The sequence below is a fragment of the Polypterus senegalus genome, chromosome 10, assembly GCF_016835505.1.
Source record: "Polypterus senegalus isolate Bchr_013 chromosome 10, ASM1683550v1, whole genome shotgun sequence".
Lineage (NCBI taxonomy): Eukaryota > Metazoa > Chordata > Cladistia > Polypteriformes > Polypteridae > Polypterus > Polypterus senegalus.
The window spans coordinates 165,408,258-165,428,161 of NC_053163.1; the positions used below are offsets into that span (position 1 = coordinate 165,408,258).

The window sequence follows — 19,904 nt, forward strand, 5'->3', positions numbered from 1 at the left end:
CACCGAGGTCCTCTGACCAGAAGTTAACGGTCGTGCCGAGGTCTTAATTTAAGCTTTGAGGGGACTGTGGCCTTTGCACTAACTACACCGAAGCTTTGGCCTGGCCTACCCTTTTTATATTAGATCAGCGCCAACATTGGTCCCTTCTAAATCCAGTCTGAAAGCCTCTCTTTTCATCTTAGCTTTTTAAACTTGCTTGAAGAAACTGCTTTTTAATTTATATATTTTGGTGTATTCATTTACTGTTTTTATGGAAACTGTACAGCACTTTGGTCAACTACTGCGGTTTTAAATGTGCTCACTGACTTGACTATTTGGACAGGGGTAGTTTGTACGCTGGGTGGTTGAGTAAAGAGAATCCTTGAAGTTGGTCAGCACCCTGTAACCAGCATGTCTCCATTGCACGTAGTTAACGCACATGTACCATCAGTTCAGAGCACACGAGCCACCTTCACTTATTACAATATGTCCATCTGCATTTCTAAACAGATACATAATTTATATAGAAAAACAAGCGAGTGCATTTTAGCGCACCTTTGGACGGACCTCTGAGGGGATATAAAACTTCCAAACTCCCATACCACCACCCCATAAATCCATGTACCATGGGGTACAACATTGCTGTATTAAGTGCAGGATAACCTCTACTTTAATACAAGTCGGTGTCTAAAGCCCAATTCAGATGGGTTTAGTTTTATACCAGAATTTGGGGTAAAGTAATTATTCCTGGTGGACCTCTCTAATTTTAGTCCCATCTGAATCACTCAAGTGACAGAAAATTTATTGACATATGATGATTCACATGGACTAGTTTAACCTGGGGTTCATTTTTTTATGGACTTTCTATAAAAAGTAGAAGGCTCCATAATCTTTACCAAGACATGAATGTGCAAATCGGTAAAAAGTTAGTGACATGAGCGATTCAGACTGGACTAAAATTCCAGACGTCCTCCAGTAATAAATTGCTTTACCCAGCTCCTGGCATAAAACTAATGATGTCCGAATTGAGCTTTAGACGCTGGCATGTATTAAAACTTGAGGTTATTCTGCTGTTAAACCCGTACTGCTGGAGTTCCAGCACTCCCTCAAATTTTCCCACCCTGCCTCTGACCTGCACATCCATAAAATCTCCAGTTCTACCTTACCCGCTACACAAGCGCTGTCCGACTGGTGGCTCTAACAATGCAGCTATTCACTGCATAAGAAAGTTAATAAAATAATGTATATAGAAAGCATCCATCATTTTTCTAAAACCACTTTTGATTTACAGGGAGTAAAGTCATACTGGTAGCGCCAGATGCAGGACAGGAAACATTCCTGGACAGGATTCCAGTTGTCTCCAGGGCACTTAACATCCAGGGCCACTTTAGTGTGGCTAATTAACCTATCCTGCACATTTTAAAATGAACAAAAGATATTGCAGTACTCGCCAAAGTAATTTGCACAGTGAGAATCTATAGACTCTATGCATGCAATTTTCATGGCAAGTTCCATCAACAAGGGCAGAAGTACAAAACGTTGGATGGAATATTAAATAATACCTTTTCAGGATTGCGAAAACTTGAATTACTTGTTCTTTCCACTCTAGGCATTTTTTTTTTTGTAGTACTTTCAAAATGTCTGTGAACAGCTTCTGCCCAAAAGTGGGCACAGCACCACAATGCACTTCATAAAAGGCATTGGTGTATTCAGTGGGTTTCAGTTTCATTCACATGGAAACAGAACAAGCGTGTCTTTTATTGGTGGCTTTTTTGAGTCTCCACACACAGCACACATGAACACAGAGTTTTGGAATATATTCAATAATGATGGACGTGCACAAGGAGCTGGGCTGCACGATGGAGGTGACTTTGAGCCAAAATATTGCCATTCTTAGTGAAGACCCATTTGTAAGTACTTTAAAGTTATCAGTTCTTCAAATAAAATGAAGCAAAAGAGTGAAACAATTGTGGATATTAATTGGGAAACACAACTGTGTGTGGCACCTGAAAATGAAAAAAATAAATAAAAAGGGCATTAAGTCTGAAAAGCCCCAGGAGCTCTGAACAGAATTACTGCACTAGATAAAAAGACCTGCTTCACTTTGGATATGGGTGCCTTTTTATATTTTGATTTTCTAAACAGAAAGCCAGTACCACCCAATAGTGCTTCATCACAACTACAGGGTCCCGAGATCAATGGCCACCTTAGACATTGTATAAATTTTGCACTTCTTCTCTGTGGATGCCCTTGTTAGGCTAATTAGCATCAAAATAGCATCAATAAGAGAGAATGTGGGCAAAAATGCCCACGCTTGTCAGATATTTCATCCAGAACTTGTTACTGCCGTGTGTGACAGAAGCTGGCAAGGAAGGCTCCAGCTGTCTATTTGCTCTGTAAAGGGAAAACAAATTTACGATTTCAAAAATAGAATATAAACTGCAAGGCCTCAAGACTTCTTACCATCATATTGGGGGCCACTGTCACATTTCGGAAGCCCCCAGTAGATGTGGCACCCACAGGTGATTCAAAAATGCCCACTGTGTCTTGTTTTTTTGCCGTCTGGATTTCATTCATCTGCTTATTAAGCCACGTGATTACTAAAGTAAATAGGAAAAATGTTAATGTAATAACACAGAGTCAAATATTGCAGTTCACAAATGGGTTAGCTACATCCACATCCAGTTTCAAAAAGTATTTATAAAAAACAGAATAAGGCCAAACATGCTACAACACAACATGATAAGATGCTTTTGACACAGTTCCCAGGATTAATATGATATTTGTACAAGGCTGGTGGTAGTGAGTGTATGCCACCTGGTCTACAAAAACACATGAAAGCCTAACATTCGTTTAAAAAATAAATAAATAGATAGATACAGCGAAGCAGGTTTTCCTTCAAAGATTTGCTCTTTTGGTAAGAGTTTCTCAGATATAATATTCTAAACCATTTGTCATGTGTGCCTTGAGCACTTGAAAATACTAAAGAGCTAAAATTGAAGGGGACAACGCATACAAACCATTTTCACTGTTTTTAAGTTGCTGCATGCTTTCTTCAAGCTTCTTAGTGGTGGACTCCAGCTGCTCTTGCAGTTTGGTCACCTAAACAACAAACAGAAGAAAATGGAAGGTCCATGTGCCACTCAGAGCAACTCCCTTACTGGGTCATGGCATGTTGTTTAAAGCACACACAAAGGCAGAGTGGCTGGACATGAGATGTGCAGAGGAAATGGGCACCTATTTGGGCCCTTTAAGGTACCCACTTATTTTTCTACATTTTACTGGAGGTTATGAGACTATGATGGGCACCTCATTCACCAACTATGCCTTCTATCCTAAAATAACTAATTCTAAATAAGAAAAACAAAACCATGCTTACTTCGTCCTCCTTTAGCCTCAGCGCGTGTTGTGTATCCTGTAGGTCCTTGTGTTCTTTCTGATACATTTCCTCTCTCTCAGAGAGCCGCTTCTCCTGTTGAATGGTCACACTATTCTTCATCTTCAATTTGTTCACCAGAATTTTCATTTCCCCTTGCAGTTTCTTAATGATTTCATTCGCCTGTTGAAATGTAAAACCGAGCGGTCTTGAGCTGACATTTCACAGTGACAAGTGCAAACGGTGCACGCTCTACCCCAATTCTTCATGTGTTAAGAACAAACCTTAAGCAATTCCCCTGACAAAGACAAGACCGCTGCTTCGAGTTTTCCAATTTGAACTTGTTTTATCTCCGCACCTTCCTCAATGGTTACCTAAAAAATAAATTAAAATGCCAACCTTTAATAAAAATTACACAAAAAAAACAAAACAAACTAAGAGGAAAGTCATAACCAGAGAGAGCTCATTTACCAGCCTACTTTTTGTATATGAAAAAGGATAAAAAAAAAATTAAGACACAGAAAATGACTAATAGACTTTAAGATTTGCAAAAACAAGAACACAAAAATTAACAAACTACACATTTGCCAAATTGTAACTTGTATGCCTCAAAATTACCATATATATACTGGCGGAGAAGTTCTCCCGTGGATAAGTCGGGACTTGATTTTATCATATAAATTTCTGGTATTTGATAATGTTGGTCGTATGAGTCGAATGCGGTAAACTGACGCTATTGGTCCAAGAGATTACGATATGCTAATGCCCACCTGAGAGAGGAACCACAGAGTACATGGCCTTTTTTTTTCCTACATGGGTGCAGTAATGCGCTGCATCAGCGTGTGCTCCTAACCTCTCTCTCTCTCTATTGTGCCTACGTGACCACACGGTATTTAATACTCAAACTATTCTGAAGCAACATTTCCACTGATTTGTGTTTTTTGTATCTCACATCCTCATACATCTTTATCATAAGAGCATCCCTTATCAGAAGAAAATATGACGCTGGTTTTAAATGAAACATTGTTGAAGTGGCGAAAGGAATTGGTAACTACACCACTGCAACAAAATTCGATGCGTCAGAGAAACTGATGTGAGACTGGAGGAGGCAAGAAGATGTAAAAAGATAAATAAAAAAAAAATGTTGCTTTTTTGAACGGGCGTATAAGTCAGGGTCTAATTTTATGATCAATTTTTCAGGTTTCAAGACCCAGCTTATATGTGAGTATATACGGTACAGTATATTACTTTTTGGGGTTTTCTACCTGACCCGGAAGTACTTTCTCCATGCAGAAGCCTGACATCAGAAGTAATCCCGGATGCTGCGTAAAAGGAGCCATCTTATGTTTATTCAGTTAGTGGAGATGGACAAGAAAGAGAACTAATAATGAAGAACAACTGTGGTAAAGAGAATGTACAGAGGCATTTCTGTTAATAAAAAGATTGGTTTTGTACCCAAGACTGTAGTGGGTGCAATTATGTCTGATGTTTTTGGGGGCGACCACAATAGCATATTAAAAATTCCAAGTTCTATAAACACAGATGGTTTCTATATCAAAACAAGCAACTTTTGTAAAGAAATAACACTTTTTCCAAAGTGTTTCTTCATAGCATAGGACAGGTGGAGTATCCCTAATCCAAAACGCCCCCAAATCTTAAAAGTTTTTGAGTGCCGACATCATGGCATTTGTGGTCTTTCTAATTTTTCTTTCACTGCTGATTGGATGTGAAAAGCATAAGTGCAAGTTCTATACAGCGTTATTCATTCTGAGCCAGGAAGGCTGGGGTGTCCTCTGTGAAACAACACAAAGTCAGCACACATAATTGGTGACCGGGGTTTGGTGCCCCTTGTGAAGCAGTAAGCGTCGTGAAGCACCATCACTCAGTGGACTCTCTGGGGTTGGGCGTCTGCCAGCGAAGCACCACAACACGGGATAGAAACTGTGACGGGCGTTTTGGGAGAAAAACAATAAGATCTGAGCTATGCGTTAATAAAAATGTCACTGCTTATGGTTAACAAAAGCAGCTCCAGTCTCGCTAGCAACCCTAATTGCAGCAGGAGAGCAGTAAATTATTCTGATTATGTTAGAAATGGACACTGCCGCAAATTGCCTTTTAATGTTGGCAAAAACAGGTTTTATGTATGTACACCTGCAAAGGTCAAGCGAAAAGTCAGTTTTCCTTCAGGAATTATTAGTGTTCCAAAATACACTCAAACCATATGAAAAATTAATGTAGCATCTTGTTGGTTTGTGAGGCACGAAGGAGTGACTCTTGGCTGAGAGCTCGGTAATTCACCGAGAAGTGACAGCCACTCTAATCTGTGACAAAACAGGGAACTGAAAAATAGTCTATGCATCTTATTCATCACTTTTGAGGTTTAATATGTTTATCACGTCAATGCATAGGGGCGGCACTGTGGCGTAGAGGTCGTGCTGCTACCTCGCAGTACGGAGACCTAGGTTTGCTTCCCGGGTCCTCCCTGTGTAGAGTTTGCATGTTCTCCCCGTGTCTGCGTGGGTTTCCTCCCAGCGTCCAAAGACATGCTGGTTAGGTGCATTGGCAGTCCTAAATTGTCCCTAGTGTGTACCTGGTGAGTGCACCAAGTGGAGGGCTGGCACCCTGCCTGGGGATTTGTTCCTGCCTTGCGCCATGTTGGCTGGGATTGGCTCCAACAGACCCCCGTGACCCTGTGTTAGGATATAGCGGTTTGGGAAATGACTGATGTCAATACATACTATATAATAACTGCTCAGGGATATGAATTATTATACATGCGAGTCGTCATTTAGCTGCTTTGGCTGCATATCCCTACTTGATCAAGGGTATCCAAAAGATGCCTCATTATGTAACAATGGTGGTCTTAGCCATTTCGGATTAGGGACATTCAACCTGTAGTATTGTTTATGGATACATTCACAGAACATTACAAAGAAAACATGAAAGAGTGGCAAGCAGAGAGCAAATTTACAGTAGTTAGTAAAATTGTAGTGGTAATGCGGCTTCTTTGCAATTTTGTGCCTCAGCATTTTCTTCCCGGCTTTAAGATGTAAAACAAAACATTTAAATTAAAGTCACTGATGGTATGAGAAAATAAACTTTGAAATGTACATGGTGAAGAGTAGGATCTCAAAGCAGAATTTCAAAACAATGAAACAGCTGCTGTACACAGACACATGTAAATGAAGGTCACAGTCCCGATTTCAAGCTAATTTACAGGTGTTTGTCATTGCATTCTTTACCGTCAGCAATCCACTTCCCGTCACTTGCACTGCTGCTTCATTAAAACCACCACTGCTACAAAGTCAATGTTACCTTTTGCCCCTGTGTTGCTTCCAAGGCTTCCTTAGTTCGGCTCAGTAGCTGGTCCTTGTCCTTGATCTCTTGCTCTAACACTGCTACACGGGTCTGCAGCTGGCTTATGAACTTTTCCTTTTCGTGGCATTCTGTGTCAAGGGTCGAGTTCTCCCTTCGCAGTGATAGTACCTCCTGCTTGGCTCGATGAGACTCCTTATTGGGCACATAAAAAAGAAAATGCTCAAATAAGCCAAGATGCTTTTAACCAAACATTATCACCAAATTTGGTAAAAACACAACTGACTACAGTTTACCTCAACTCAGTTCAGTTCACATGGGTAATGACAGCATCAGCAAAAGAAATAAATAATCCTTTCATTTTAAGCAAACAAAGTGTTCTGCTATTAAAAAGTTTATGAAACACGTTAAATATCTAATGATTAAATTCACACTTATAGCAGACTGACAAGCAGTTTTAACTGACACATCAGACAACTGTCACCCGACTTTTATTACCCATTCATAAACTCTGGCGGTTAAACTGTTACGAAAAGCAAATGGCCAAACATGCCATCTACCTACCTTGGTGTTACAGAGTAGATAATTCCTCCTTACAAAGACTACAGATGACAGAAGCCTAAAGTAAGTTATCCATTTACAGCCGAGTAAACCAAACGGTTACAGCAGATAAAACAATTTTTGATTTTAATGGGGTCGTTTTGAGTTTGGGTACAAGTGGGACTATCAGGGAAAGAATGCTGGCAACTTGACAACATCATACAGCAAGAAAAAAGGCAGCCCGCTTTATACAAATGGATTTCTGATCTAAGGTAAAACTACATTCACATATTACTTGGTTTAATGTAGAAACCAGTCATTTTCGTACCAGGAGTAATTTTGGCTTGATAAGAATATGACCAAGTAAGTTTTCTGCATGTTAACTTGTGGAATAGTTAAGCCACAAATCCAATCAATTCCATGTCTATCATAATCCTAATTAAATTATGCTATCTGCGTGTGGTGTTTAGGACAACGACCAACCCGAAGACTCCCTAGCAGTTTTACTATATTCATGAACTTGGAGAGGCGTCAGATAACTCTTAAGAATGACCCAGTGGAGAGGACATGGACCCACCTGTGCTTGCTACCTCACTGGCTTTCGTAAGAAGACACTGGCAGTACCAGAACTTTGCAGGCCTATTAAGACCCATTAATCTATGCCTTGAGAAAATACCTCCAGGTAAGATGTTTTTAATGAAAACTTCAAGCCTTGGCCCCCCATGGCTGAAATATTTCACTTGCATGTTGCTGAGCCACGGTTTGCTTCCTTTCGACGATGTGTCTCTTAATTTCTGTCATTACCACGACATTGTTGTTGTGCAGCGGCATTTGCTGCACACAGGTCTTCCCTAGTGAGAAGTAAGGTACATGCAAGCACTGAAAAAATGTAAAAAAGTGTATGCATGCGCCATCTAGTGGCTGTGATTGAGCGTGAGCTGTGCAGTCGTTTATATACGTCCAATTCTATGCCTTTCCCTCAAGTACCATGTCAGCATTTTTCCTCCATCCCTACAGTGAAGCATGGTGGTGGCAGCATCATGCTGTGGGGATGTTTTTCAGCGGCAGGAACTGGGAGACTAGTCAGGATAAAGGGAAAGATGACTGCAGCAATGTACAGAGACGTCCTAGATGAAAACCTGCTCCAGAGCACTCTTGACGTCAGACTGGGGCGACGGTTCATCTTTCAGCAGGACAACGACCCTAAGCACACAGCCAAGATATCAAAGGAGTGGCTTCAGGACAACTCTGTGATTGTCCTTGATTGGCCTAGCCAGAGACCAGACTTGAATCCGATTGAACATCTCTGGAGAGATCTTAAAATGGCTGTGCACCGACCATGATGGAGCTTGAGAGGTGCTGCAAAGAGGAATGGGTGAAACTGACCAAGGATAGGTGTGCCAAGCTTGTGGCATCATATTCAAAAAGACTTGAGGCTGGAATTGCTGCCAAAGGTGCATCGACAAAGTATTGAGCAAAGGCTGTGAATACTTATGGACATGTGATTTCTCAGTTTTTTTATTTTTAATAAAATTGCAAAAACCTCAAGTAAACTTTTATCACATTGTCATTATGGGATGTTGTGTGTAGAATTCTGAGGAAAAAAATGAACTTAATCCATTTTGGAATAAGGCTGTAACATAAAATGTGGAAAAAGTGATGAAGCGCTGTGAATACTTTCTGGATGCACTGTAAAGGTGCACCTTACCTTTACTGTAACAAACGTAAAACAAACATATAACACATATAGGTAAGGAGCAGCAAACATGCATACTGAACCCTAGAAGGACAAAATAAAATGGTAAATGATCTTACATCTTCAAAGCCCACAAGTTTTGCCTTGAGGTCCCGTATCATGGAATCGGATTTGTATTTCCGCTCTGTCAGCTCTTTGTTGGCCGTCTCCAGCTCTGCCAGTTTTATCTGAAGTTGTTGCATGCTCTTCTGATGAAAGCTTTCTAGCTCTTTTCTCTGCTGCTCCAAATTCTGCTGAAATGTTGACTGTGCCTGAAAAATTCACACAGCAGATTTAGTATTTTTTGCCCTACGAAAATGTCACAAACACTTCAATGCTATGCTATGAATAAAGAATAATACAAGTACAGTGATCCCCTGCTCTATCGCAGTTCAGCTATCACATTGCGGATATTGCGGATTTTTCTGTGGAACATAACATTGAAGCAATACAGTAAATCATTAAATATATGTACATTGTACACTACGGTAGACAGAGTTTCACGTTACAGCACCCAGATGATTTCTTACAAGGCCCGTTATTGGGTGAAAGAGGAGACTCAACCAATCAGAGCGGGATTTTCATTCTCTTGGACTGTGATTGGCAGCTGCTAACGTGATGTAATCTCGCAAGAACAGCGAGTGTGGGGCCCACGACGAACCTCAGTTCTCTGCATATCGCGTACCTTGCTTGTGGTCCAATTGTTGTGAATAAAATTTTTGAGAACTTTTCGTTTTGTTTTAAGCCCTACGATGGCTCCCAAGCATCCTGCATCTTCTAAGCTTTCTGGTAGTAGTGAGCCTAAGCACCAGAGGAAGACCTTGACCATTCAGGAGAAGGTAAAACTCCTGGATATGGTTCAGGAAGGAAAGTGTTACACGGCTCTCGTTCGCCATTACGGCTTGAATGAATCGACGGTACGCTACATTATTATTATTACATTATTATGTTACTCATATCCTTAGCCCGACATCCACATATCATATGTGCTTACAAAGTGTGTTTTAATAAGTTTACATGTATTTAAAACATGTGGGAGGGGTATTTTAAGGCTTAAACTATAAATGTTTATTTATATAGTCTTTCTATATCGCGGATTTTCACCAATCGCTGATGGGTCTGGAGCAGAACTTCCGCGATAGGCGGGGATCACAGTAGTTAGATTAAAGATGGGAGCGGAATTGCATTTAAAACATCAAGTCATGAAATGCGAGTTACTGCTTTTTGTACTTAAAACTCCACTAATTCTTCTCATTCTGTTTTTCTTTGTTACTAGCTATTTTTCCTAGATACTTCCTATGGGTTTACTAAGCCAACAAATGTTATGTAGACTGTTATGTGACATCGATAATCCTAAGAAATTTGGGGGAAATATTTACAATCCAATACACAGCTTGCATGTCTGAGATGAAAGACTAAAGGAGAAGTCAGATCAAATAAGCAAGTAATTAAATTAAAAGCCAGAACTAAATCGATTGAGCAAAGTGCTTGGAACAAAACCCAGCAGCCGTTTTTTTTTTTAAACTATAGATCCATTGCTCTAATATTATAACCCATCATTCAATTTCAACAGACATATTGCACAGTCTAGAGGATCACTGCGATGCTCTAAAAGCAAGACAAAGTATTTTATTTACATGTCATTCACTTGCCCTGATTAACGTGCAGTTTTAAAGTAAATAAACACTTCAAATTTCCAAAGCAGATTGGCAGTAATTCCTGGAAACTATAAAAGGGTGGCGTGCCTAAGGTTAGTAAATTCATTCCCCTTTTAACTAGATTCTTTAAATGAACTCTACTGAAGAAAAGGATCACCCAGCACCTTTCACAAAAAAGGCACACCAACTGTAGTACACCGGCAGATTCCTGGTACATCATATTCAAAATGGAGTGCGTTTACTTTGTGAACAGGGTACAATATGTGGACTAAACTATGGCACGGGAATACTCTGGCTAAGACGGTGTAGCATCAGCATAATTGCCATCTCCTGCCATCTAGCCATACTACAGCTCATTGAACACAGAAAGCAGTTATCTTTAAAATGATTAGCCATGAAGTACGTGCTAAAAACAAAAAAGAGCTACACAGCACAGAGAGACAGGCTCACTCCTTAAAGGTTTAACATGGATAACGGCAGAGAACAGGAGGTTTGCACTGTTTGTCAGTAAACTGCCAACTGGCTAGCACACATGCCACTCTTCATTTCCCTAACAGACTTGGGGCACTACAAACTTGCTTTTCCTGCTATCTTTTGTATATTTTTTAATTTGTATTTGTGAAAGGACTTAACCACATCTGGGAAGGACTAAGACACAGTGGTTTCGTAATACTGCCTTATGGCTCTATGAGCTGCAAAGAATGACCCCCCGAGACCAGTTTCGTCAATATCCATGTGCAATCTGCCAACCGCAAGTGTCCATTACGGTTTTTTTCTGGGGAACAGTTGCATCTTTTTCAGTGCTTGTTGGATATGCAGCTGAGGTTAAAGTTCAAATCTAAACCACCTTGAAATGGAATGGTATCCTCACTCCAAGCTTGGTTCCAGACTGGTGTCTAATGCCATTAGGAAAGGCACCAGCTTCTGTAACCCGGAGACAGGATTAAGCAATTACAGAAAATGGATTAATGGGTCAGTCATTAGTACTCTAATCTAAAATTACAAGGTCTAAGTGTAAATCTGTCCCATTTATAGGCTTTTAGAACAAGGGAATTCTTGAAAAGTAATCTGCAAATGACAAGCTCTCACTGTAATATGTCACAGCTACATACCTCAAGTGCTTTTTGTTTTTCAGAATTCAGCTCCTGGGAATGCAAACTTGACAGAGAGGACGTATGCGATGTCCACTCTGATCGTAGCCTGTCCAGCTCCTTGCTTTTCTCGGACAACATCTACATAAAAAAAATAAATAATCAAAGGACAGAGATCATAAGGTTAACAACTTCCAAGTGGTGTGCAGGTAATCTCCGAGTGGAAATAGAAAACTAAGCTTGGTCATGGTGACCTATTATGCAAAGAGTCTTCCATCCATTATCCAACCTGCTATATCCTAACTACAGGGACACGGGGGTCTGCTGGAGCCAATCCCAGCCAACACAAGGCACAAGATCTGCTTTCTACTTATGAAGCTATCTGTACCTACAGTCATTTGTAACACAGATAACGACAGACATGTGGAATACGCAACCAAGTAGTGAGGTAGACAGTAGGACTTATGGGACTTTCAAAACTTGACTTGATGTTATTTTAGAAGAATTAAGTGAATAGGACTGGCAAGCTTTGTTGGCCTGAACTGCCTGTTCTCTTCTGGATTGTTCTAATGCTGTAATAAATGACGACACCAAGAAAAATATAAATTGTACTCATTTTGATAGTAACAATTCCTTGGCTGCATTTAATCATTTAATATCTTGTGCTTAACCTTGTCACTCTTTCAGATTTACCTTTCTTAGTGGCTTTGTATTGTCAAATTTTAAAGCTCGTTTAACTAGAACCTACTCTTAAAGTCGTCAGGTATGGTAACCATGCTTGGCATTTATGTATTTGTTTATTTGTTTAAGTATGACTAGAGTAGCTAATAGGATATCAATCTTATTTGTTCTGTAAACTAATTATGCTAAAGATGCTACAAAAACGTAATGAAGAAACTTTTAAGGAAATATATATTAGCATATTAGTTGTACAGTATTAAGAGGACTAGGAATGGATGCTTCATATTACCAGTACATAATGCTCTTCAATTAAACAACACGCTTGCCACAAAATGGTGGAGGAGGCTACTAAAGAAATGAATAAATAACTGATAAGAATTGTAAATTCTGACATCCTGAACACTCCTGGATCTCTCTATTGCATATATAGGCATAAATTAACTTACTGTCCATAAGCACTAGTGGCGGGGTGAGGAAGAAAAAAATAAAATGAAAAAATAAAAAGATACAGCAGAGTATTTGCAGTTTTTCCTTTGGTTACAATTTAGCAGCTTCTGAACTCCCACAGATGGCTTTTTTTAAGATAATTTCTGCAAAAGCATTATATTTGACTGATACTTGCATAGCAAATGGAATTGCTCCTACATTCCCATAAATGTCCCACAAACTGTACAATGTAAAGAACTGGGTCCAAAATCCCATGTCCAGATTTAGTCGAGTGTTTTGGTTCATTTTCACAGTTATTAAAAGAAAGGGGTTAATAAGGAACATGCAATTTGCAAGCCTGATCATCAGATGTATTCGAGTAAGTCTTCATCTTTCTTTTTTTTTTCCCACATACAGACTAACTGTGAAGACGGTACTCTGTAAAAGATTCGATTTTACTGTAAATCTGTCCCATATCAAAACTTTATGGAAAAGAAACTTTAGCTGAAAATACTGGGGTTATGTTCAGCTGCAGTGTGGACAAGCTTCATGTCCTAATTGGCCAAAGTGTGACCGCACATACAGAAACTTTAAACACGGAGCCCCCGATTCTTAACTTTAGTCTTTACTTTGCACAAAATCTAGGTAATGCATATGTAATCATGAAAATAAAGTTTGATTATAAATGGAGATAAATGATTATATAATGATATTATCAATTAGTTACGATGAGAAACAGACATGATATTTGAGAAATATTGCACAACTAGAACTGGTTCTGATGACCTTTTCCTCTATTTCAGTAAATGAGAAAGTCAATGGAAGCACACTCCCGATTTTTTTATTTTAGCTTGTTATGTTCATCTATCAAACTCAAACCACAATTGTAAAACTTTGAAGCTTTTTTTTTGCCGAGTACGCAGGATACCCGACGACCAAAACACTCATTGAATACTCATTTGGAAGTACAACGCATAGAATGTAGAAATAAGGAACACACATGTGTTGAGCTTAATAAATAAAAGAAAAGCTAGTCTGTCTGATGCCTCATATTTTACATACAATAACAGAAATGAAAAAATAAAGGGCAGAGATTGCAGCTGTTAACTCTTTGTAAAGCGCCGTGCCGTTAAGCAGCACAATATTGGCAGAAAAAGGGGCAAGCACAACTGCAATGGAAGGTCAGTGTGGGATTGGTAAATGTAAAATGGGCTGCAAGTTTCAGTCTTATGGTTTGATAAGGTGCAATGATGAGATCAGCGATTGCGAGTGGCAAATCTTTTTTTTTTTTTAAATTTTATTAATTTTATTGCAATCATTCCATACAAATCAATCAATTTTTACAAAAAGTAGGATTGAGAACAAGTCAACCCCCTGAGAGAGAGAGCAAGGCCAACGGAGTAAAACTTAAGGCTTGTAAACATACCTAAATTGATAAGTTTGATAAGCCAATAGAGATGAATGGAGAAGAAAAAGAAATACAGAAATAATTGCTTCCTCTGTGCTTTAAGAGCTTATTCTAAAATATTACTGATTAGATCCTGCCATGTCTGAGTATTTGATTTTTTCCAATTTCAAATAGTATAAAACATCGGTTAACCACTGACTTAAAAGAGGAGAGTGGCAAATCTGACATGCACCACAACAAAAAGTCGCATAATGTGACATTGACTTTAACCAGCTCACAGATTACGCATGTGTAACAAGGCAGATGCTAAAATTCAAAGCGTAATGGTTTGTGGTTCTTTAGCAAAGGTTAAAACAATTACCGAATCAGAGTGCCCATGAAGGAAAAATCCTCAAGAAGAAATGCAACCAGTTGAACAAAGACAAACATTTAATCTGAATTAAGGGAAAAACCTGACATACCTGTTGCGCATTGCTAAGCTGCCTTGATAGATCATCCTCCGTTTTTCTGAGCTTTTGTTCTAACAGCAGCTTCTCGTCCTGTCAAAACAAAATGTCTGGCAGATAAGGACACACAGACATCACAGATTAAATATCCAACTAACTATTGCATCAACTTGCTTAATCCAGTGTGGAAAAACAAAAAACAGATAAAAAAAAATATAGCTGCCTACCTTTATGCACTTTAGGCAACCTGCTAAGTATTTTTTAATTTCCACATCAGTGCCATGTAGAAATTTGAGGGAAAGATGCGTGAGGTGTTTGAAAGCATTTGTCTCAATAACATTTAGGTGGGAAGGAGAGTGGTCTAACACGGACAAAGGAGAGATTAATTGTAATAGAAACCTGATAGAAAAGAAAAACAGTGGAACAAAATTAGGTATTGGATATGATAACAAAAGAAAATTTACAGTAGGAGGTCAAGCACATTGCTAACAGTTGTCAAGAGACCTCCTGGATGTTTGAAAGGACTAGGATCTTATAGAAAGCATAAACCATGTATAAGTTTCCCCAAAGACAATATCACATCATTAAATAAAGATTACTTATAACCTTAAAATATATCATGTAGTTAGTGAAGGACTACGCAAAGTCATGACTTGGTATTGTATTCTCGCCATGACTTCTAATATTTCCAACAAATTTTGTCCATGATCATTTTATTCTGCTGGTCCATCAATATTTATTCACTGATCCAATACTCCATCTGCCAACACAGCATGCAATATCTTGGATACTTAAATTATTTGCCCAAAAATTATTCTAGAAGGCTCATTATGATAAAATTTATGATCCCATGTTACAATTATCTCAAACAAACCAATTGGGATACATATTATATAATGGCAGTAAAAAAGTTACATTTCCATTTTTAAATGTAATATGACCATTTAAATAAAAACAATGAAACAGAGACAAACATGCAAATTAAATTTTGGCCATGTGCATCAAACACCTACCTAGGATTTTCTTTATCTGCTTCCACAATGCATTGCTGTAACAAGTCTATAAATTTTTGTGGAAATGAAGAAAAGTCTACCAAGAGGCCCTGTTGAAGTTTTATACTGTGGAGCAAGCAAAAAATAAAATAAATAAAATGGCAACCAGATACACAGATACAGAATTACAGAACCAGAGGGGTAAAACAACAAAACAGTTATTTTGTTTTGTTTTTAGATAAATACACTTTGTATACCAACATACAATCATATCGATTTTTGGTTATTAATGAAGTCCAAAACAGACTTTAAACTATTTGAAGAAAGAAAAAGCACAAGTCTAGTAAAAGCAGGCACAGTGGCATCAATACCTGGAAAGAGACGTCAGTCTACCTTGGAAGAAGACACACTGCATTATGGGAATAAATTAACAATAACGACCCAGTCAGATAAGATTTCATCTCTGGTCCCTGCGTACTAAAGATTTCACAGAATGTGTTTATTTTTTTTAAAAAAATGAACGGTCCCAAATTCCAAAGTACCTACAGGACACGAACAGGATACACCGTAAATAAACTACGCCACTCTCATACAAATCACCCTAGAGCACATTTTTCTTCATAGACATACTGTGAATTTGTTTGAAAGCTCTCCCCAGAGAATAAATTAATCTAGATAATGTATACCAAGTCTAAGAATCAAAATGATTTGAATGCAAAATTAAAATTTGTACCTTTGAAAATCCTCTTCTGATATTACAAGACTGTAGAGAAAAAAAGGGTCTGTGTCATCTGTTAACCGTACTATCAAGTCCTGTAAAAAAATGAAAAAGAAAAATAAATGGTGGCCATGTGTTTGCTGGGTTAAATTTAACAATTACTATTACAAAGCCCTGTAGTAACTTACTTTCTTCCCCTTATGCAGTCATTAGGCCTTCCATAGGCATAGGAGTTATAGTGTGATGGCCTGGTGTACACAGTTTATCTTTACACCTCATTTTTATTATCTTATTTTACCTTCTATTCTCCTTTACATTGTGAGGGTCACTGCATTAGCAGGCTGAAACAGAGACTGTTGCTGAAGATCAAGAATTTTCATGCCATTTGAGCGCGGTATAATCCATGGGATATCAAATTCAAAATTTAGAGATCTCATTGGGTAACTGATGTTATTATACTATTTGAAATTGGAAAAAATTCTTAAATTCTCACAGGATCTGTGCAAAACTGTATTAAAACCTGACAGGATCTAATCAATGACATTTTAGAATAAGCTTTTAAAGCACTGAGGAAGCAGATTCTCTCCCCATTTCTTTTTATTCTCCATTCATCTTTATTCACTTTTTAATTCATTCATTTACTTATTTCTACTAGCTTTGAATTTTACTCTGCTGGCCATGCTCTCCTTCTCGGGGGTGGGGGTTGATTTGTTTTCGATCCTATTTTTGTTAAAATTGATCTATTTGTATGGAATGTTGTGTGATTACAATAAAATCAAAATTAAAAAAACAAATTAGAGATCTCAAAACACATTTCAAGATATCTTTACAGGATATCCTGGTCACTTTCATATGTGTAATGTATTTTACAATATCTCAAATGCATTTGGGGATATCTTGAGACGTGTGTGCTCTTTCAGATATCCAAAATGCAACTCCAGATATTGCAAAATGACTTCAATGGGACCTCCTGTCATTTTAATATATCTCTGAGATATTTTGAATTTCATAAAGCTTATTTTAAGACACCTCTAAATGCACTTGAGATATCAGAAAATGGTCTGGACATTAACTCAAATATAATCAAGATATCTTCACATTAACTTGCAGCTAAAATATATATTTAACGACAGTACCTCAAATTCAGTTTCTGATATCTTAAAAGGCATTTGTATTTAAAGATAGCCTCAAATTGTATTTCAGGATATCTGAAATTCATTAAGGTATCCGGAAAAAAAATATTTAAAGTTATTTAAAGAAAACTGAATATCTTTTTCAGTTTAAAATACAATTAAAGACACCTCAGATGCATTTACGTACTATATCTCTCAAAATAGCTTCCTGACCATTCTGAGATTATCCAAAATGCATTTCAAGAAACCTCAAAATGTAGAGGAATTGATTTCCGAAGTATGTTAAAATAAACAGGATATCTCATACGAAAAGAATAGGAAATTTTAAAGAAAGCGATTCTTAGAAATACAATGCTTATAATGCTAATTTGAGACATCCAAAAATGTGTCAGATATTATGGGATGTCTATGGAAGAGGATGATCCGCTGTGACAACCCCTAATGGGAGCAGCCGAAAGAAGAAGATATTATGAGATGTCAAAAAATATTGCAGATATCTGAAAACACTCAGGAGCTAATTTTCAGAAGTCTTTGTTTGAGTATCAGATGTCTGAAAAGCTGAACTGCATTTAAGATACCAGAAATCAATCTGGAGATGAATCTAAATGCTTCCATGTAAGTAAGGTGAACAAACTTCCTATATTTTTTTTTTATTTCAGTCATTACCTAAAGTGCTTAGAGGAAGTCCCCAACAGTGGTGTAGATAAATCGAAGGGACACCCAAGCCTGTCCTGTACCTAAAGTATTGTTGTGTATGTACAATCTTCTCATCAAACTCCATTCCCTCCACTCTCACGCTCACTGATTTCTTAACTTCTTTATCTGTAATTGCTCAGACTGGATTAAACAAATCATACATATAAACCATGAACACATTCTTGTTTCTCACACTAAGCCTGAAACTACACCCCTGGCATTTTGTACGGCACGAACACATTCATAGCTCTCTATCCTTCCATTTTCAACAGACACTAACCCCGGACATGATGTCAGTGTATCACAGGATATCTCCAAACGTGAAGATATCACCCACACTCACTCATATTTTGAGTGAGCCTAACAATTAAAAAAAGAACATTTCATTGAAAGAAACTCCTTGTAATGTTTTCTTCCAGGAATCAACCAATCAATCAGAGGTCATTTAGTTTACATAAACTACTAACAAACATTTGTCCTTTAGCAATGAATGTGAAGAGTGGTTAATCAGTTCTGACTTCTTACATTTAATAAAATATATTTTAAAAAATTATGAAATATCATTACCACAAAAAAAAAAAAATACTACAAAGCAAAGACTGCAGAAGTAACAAGCAGGTGAAACAACCTTATATAAATTGTTAAATCTCTCTGCACAGCCAGATTACCTGGAAACTTCTAAAGACCTTTTCAAGGTTAATGTGACTGGCATTCTAATTATGTGCAAATATATTCGGCACTGGCGCTGCCTCAAAGCACAACCAACCTACCAGCTTCAATTAATGGCTTACCATTCTGCATAAAAGGTAAATCCCATTAAACAGTTAGGTGACCACAGTAGTAAATTTGGATTCAATCTTTAAACTTCTTTAGAATTAATGGCCAGAGTCTGAAAATCTCAAAAATATGTCATGAGGATATTTTATTTAGGATATTCTCACATCATGCCTAATAAAATAACAGAAGACACAGCCCGACGTCTTGCTCTAAGCATGTAACAAATTTGATACACTTGAGCAAGACCAAGTCATATTTGTGTTATAGACTGCTTACATATGGATGAAAGTTAATAATAAATTCAAATCATAAGATGAATTACAGTTTTAAATTCATGATGTTTGGCCGGTGTAGTAATTACTTTAGGGTTTGAAATTAAAAAAGATAATTCATCATAGATGGAAGAAAAGAGGATTTTGAAAAGAATTGGCATTGTACTATCAAGCACAATATTCAATTCTGATTCCCATATTCACTCACTGTAAATAATAAGTAGATTACTACAAGATAGAAAAGCCATTCATTTCAAGGCAATTTACTTCAGTAAACCTCAACAGCAGCCATTGAGCCCTGCTTTGACATTGAATATATAGGACAGGGATGCTAACCCATGTCAACTCAAACACATTCAATGCTGGTTGCAAGTCAGCTGCTCCTGGATTTCTTATCCATACTTTATTACGTAAAGATTTGGAATCGGGGCACCAACAAACCAAAAAGGGTTGTGTATTTGTGTGTTGCATCATCAATAAAAAAAGAATAATGACTTGAACGTTCTGATGTGTATAGGGTGGTCCAGATCTAATTATACAGATCCAGATCGTCTGGATGACAATTTATGTGGGGACGATTCCAGTTCGGCACGAAGGCGATTCTTCACGTCGTCAGTTTGCACACTTCTTGATGGTCCGGGGTTTTTTGGGCGATTTTCTA

General features: G+C 37.9%; 2 protein-coding genes across 3 annotated transcripts in view; one reads left to right on the top strand and one right to left on the bottom strand.

Moving 5' to 3' along the window:
* The window catches only part of LOC120537970 (hippocampus abundant transcript 1 protein), a 42,701-nt gene extending 37,370 nt beyond the window's left edge, over positions 1-5,331 (top strand). The window contains exon 12 of the mRNA XM_039767283.1: positions 4,556-5,331. Coding sequence (XP_039623217.1) covers positions 4,556-4,624 — 69 coding nt within the window. The 3' untranslated portion in view covers positions 4,625-5,331. The remainder of the gene's footprint in view (positions 1-4,555) is intronic.
* Positions 1-19,904, bottom strand: part of sass6 (SAS-6 centriolar assembly protein) — a 38,817-nt gene that overhangs the window by 9,858 nt on the left and 9,055 nt on the right. For both annotated transcript variants that reach the window (XM_039767279.1, XM_039767278.1), the window contains exons 3-13: positions 16,381-16,460; positions 15,669-15,773; positions 14,883-15,054; positions 14,671-14,748; positions 11,716-11,835; positions 9,026-9,217; positions 6,671-6,865; positions 3,640-3,729; positions 3,359-3,538; positions 3,000-3,081; positions 2,443-2,579 (exon numbers count right to left, since the gene is read on the bottom strand). In XM_039767279.1, coding sequence (XP_039623213.1) covers positions 2,443-2,579; positions 3,000-3,081; positions 3,359-3,538; positions 3,640-3,729; positions 6,671-6,865; positions 9,026-9,217; positions 11,716-11,835; positions 14,671-14,748; positions 14,883-15,054; positions 15,669-15,773; positions 16,381-16,460 — 1,431 coding nt within the window. The remainder of the gene's footprint in view (positions 1-2,442; positions 2,580-2,999; positions 3,082-3,358; positions 3,539-3,639; positions 3,730-6,670; positions 6,866-9,025; positions 9,218-11,715; positions 11,836-14,670; positions 14,749-14,882; positions 15,055-15,668; positions 15,774-16,380; positions 16,461-19,904) is intronic.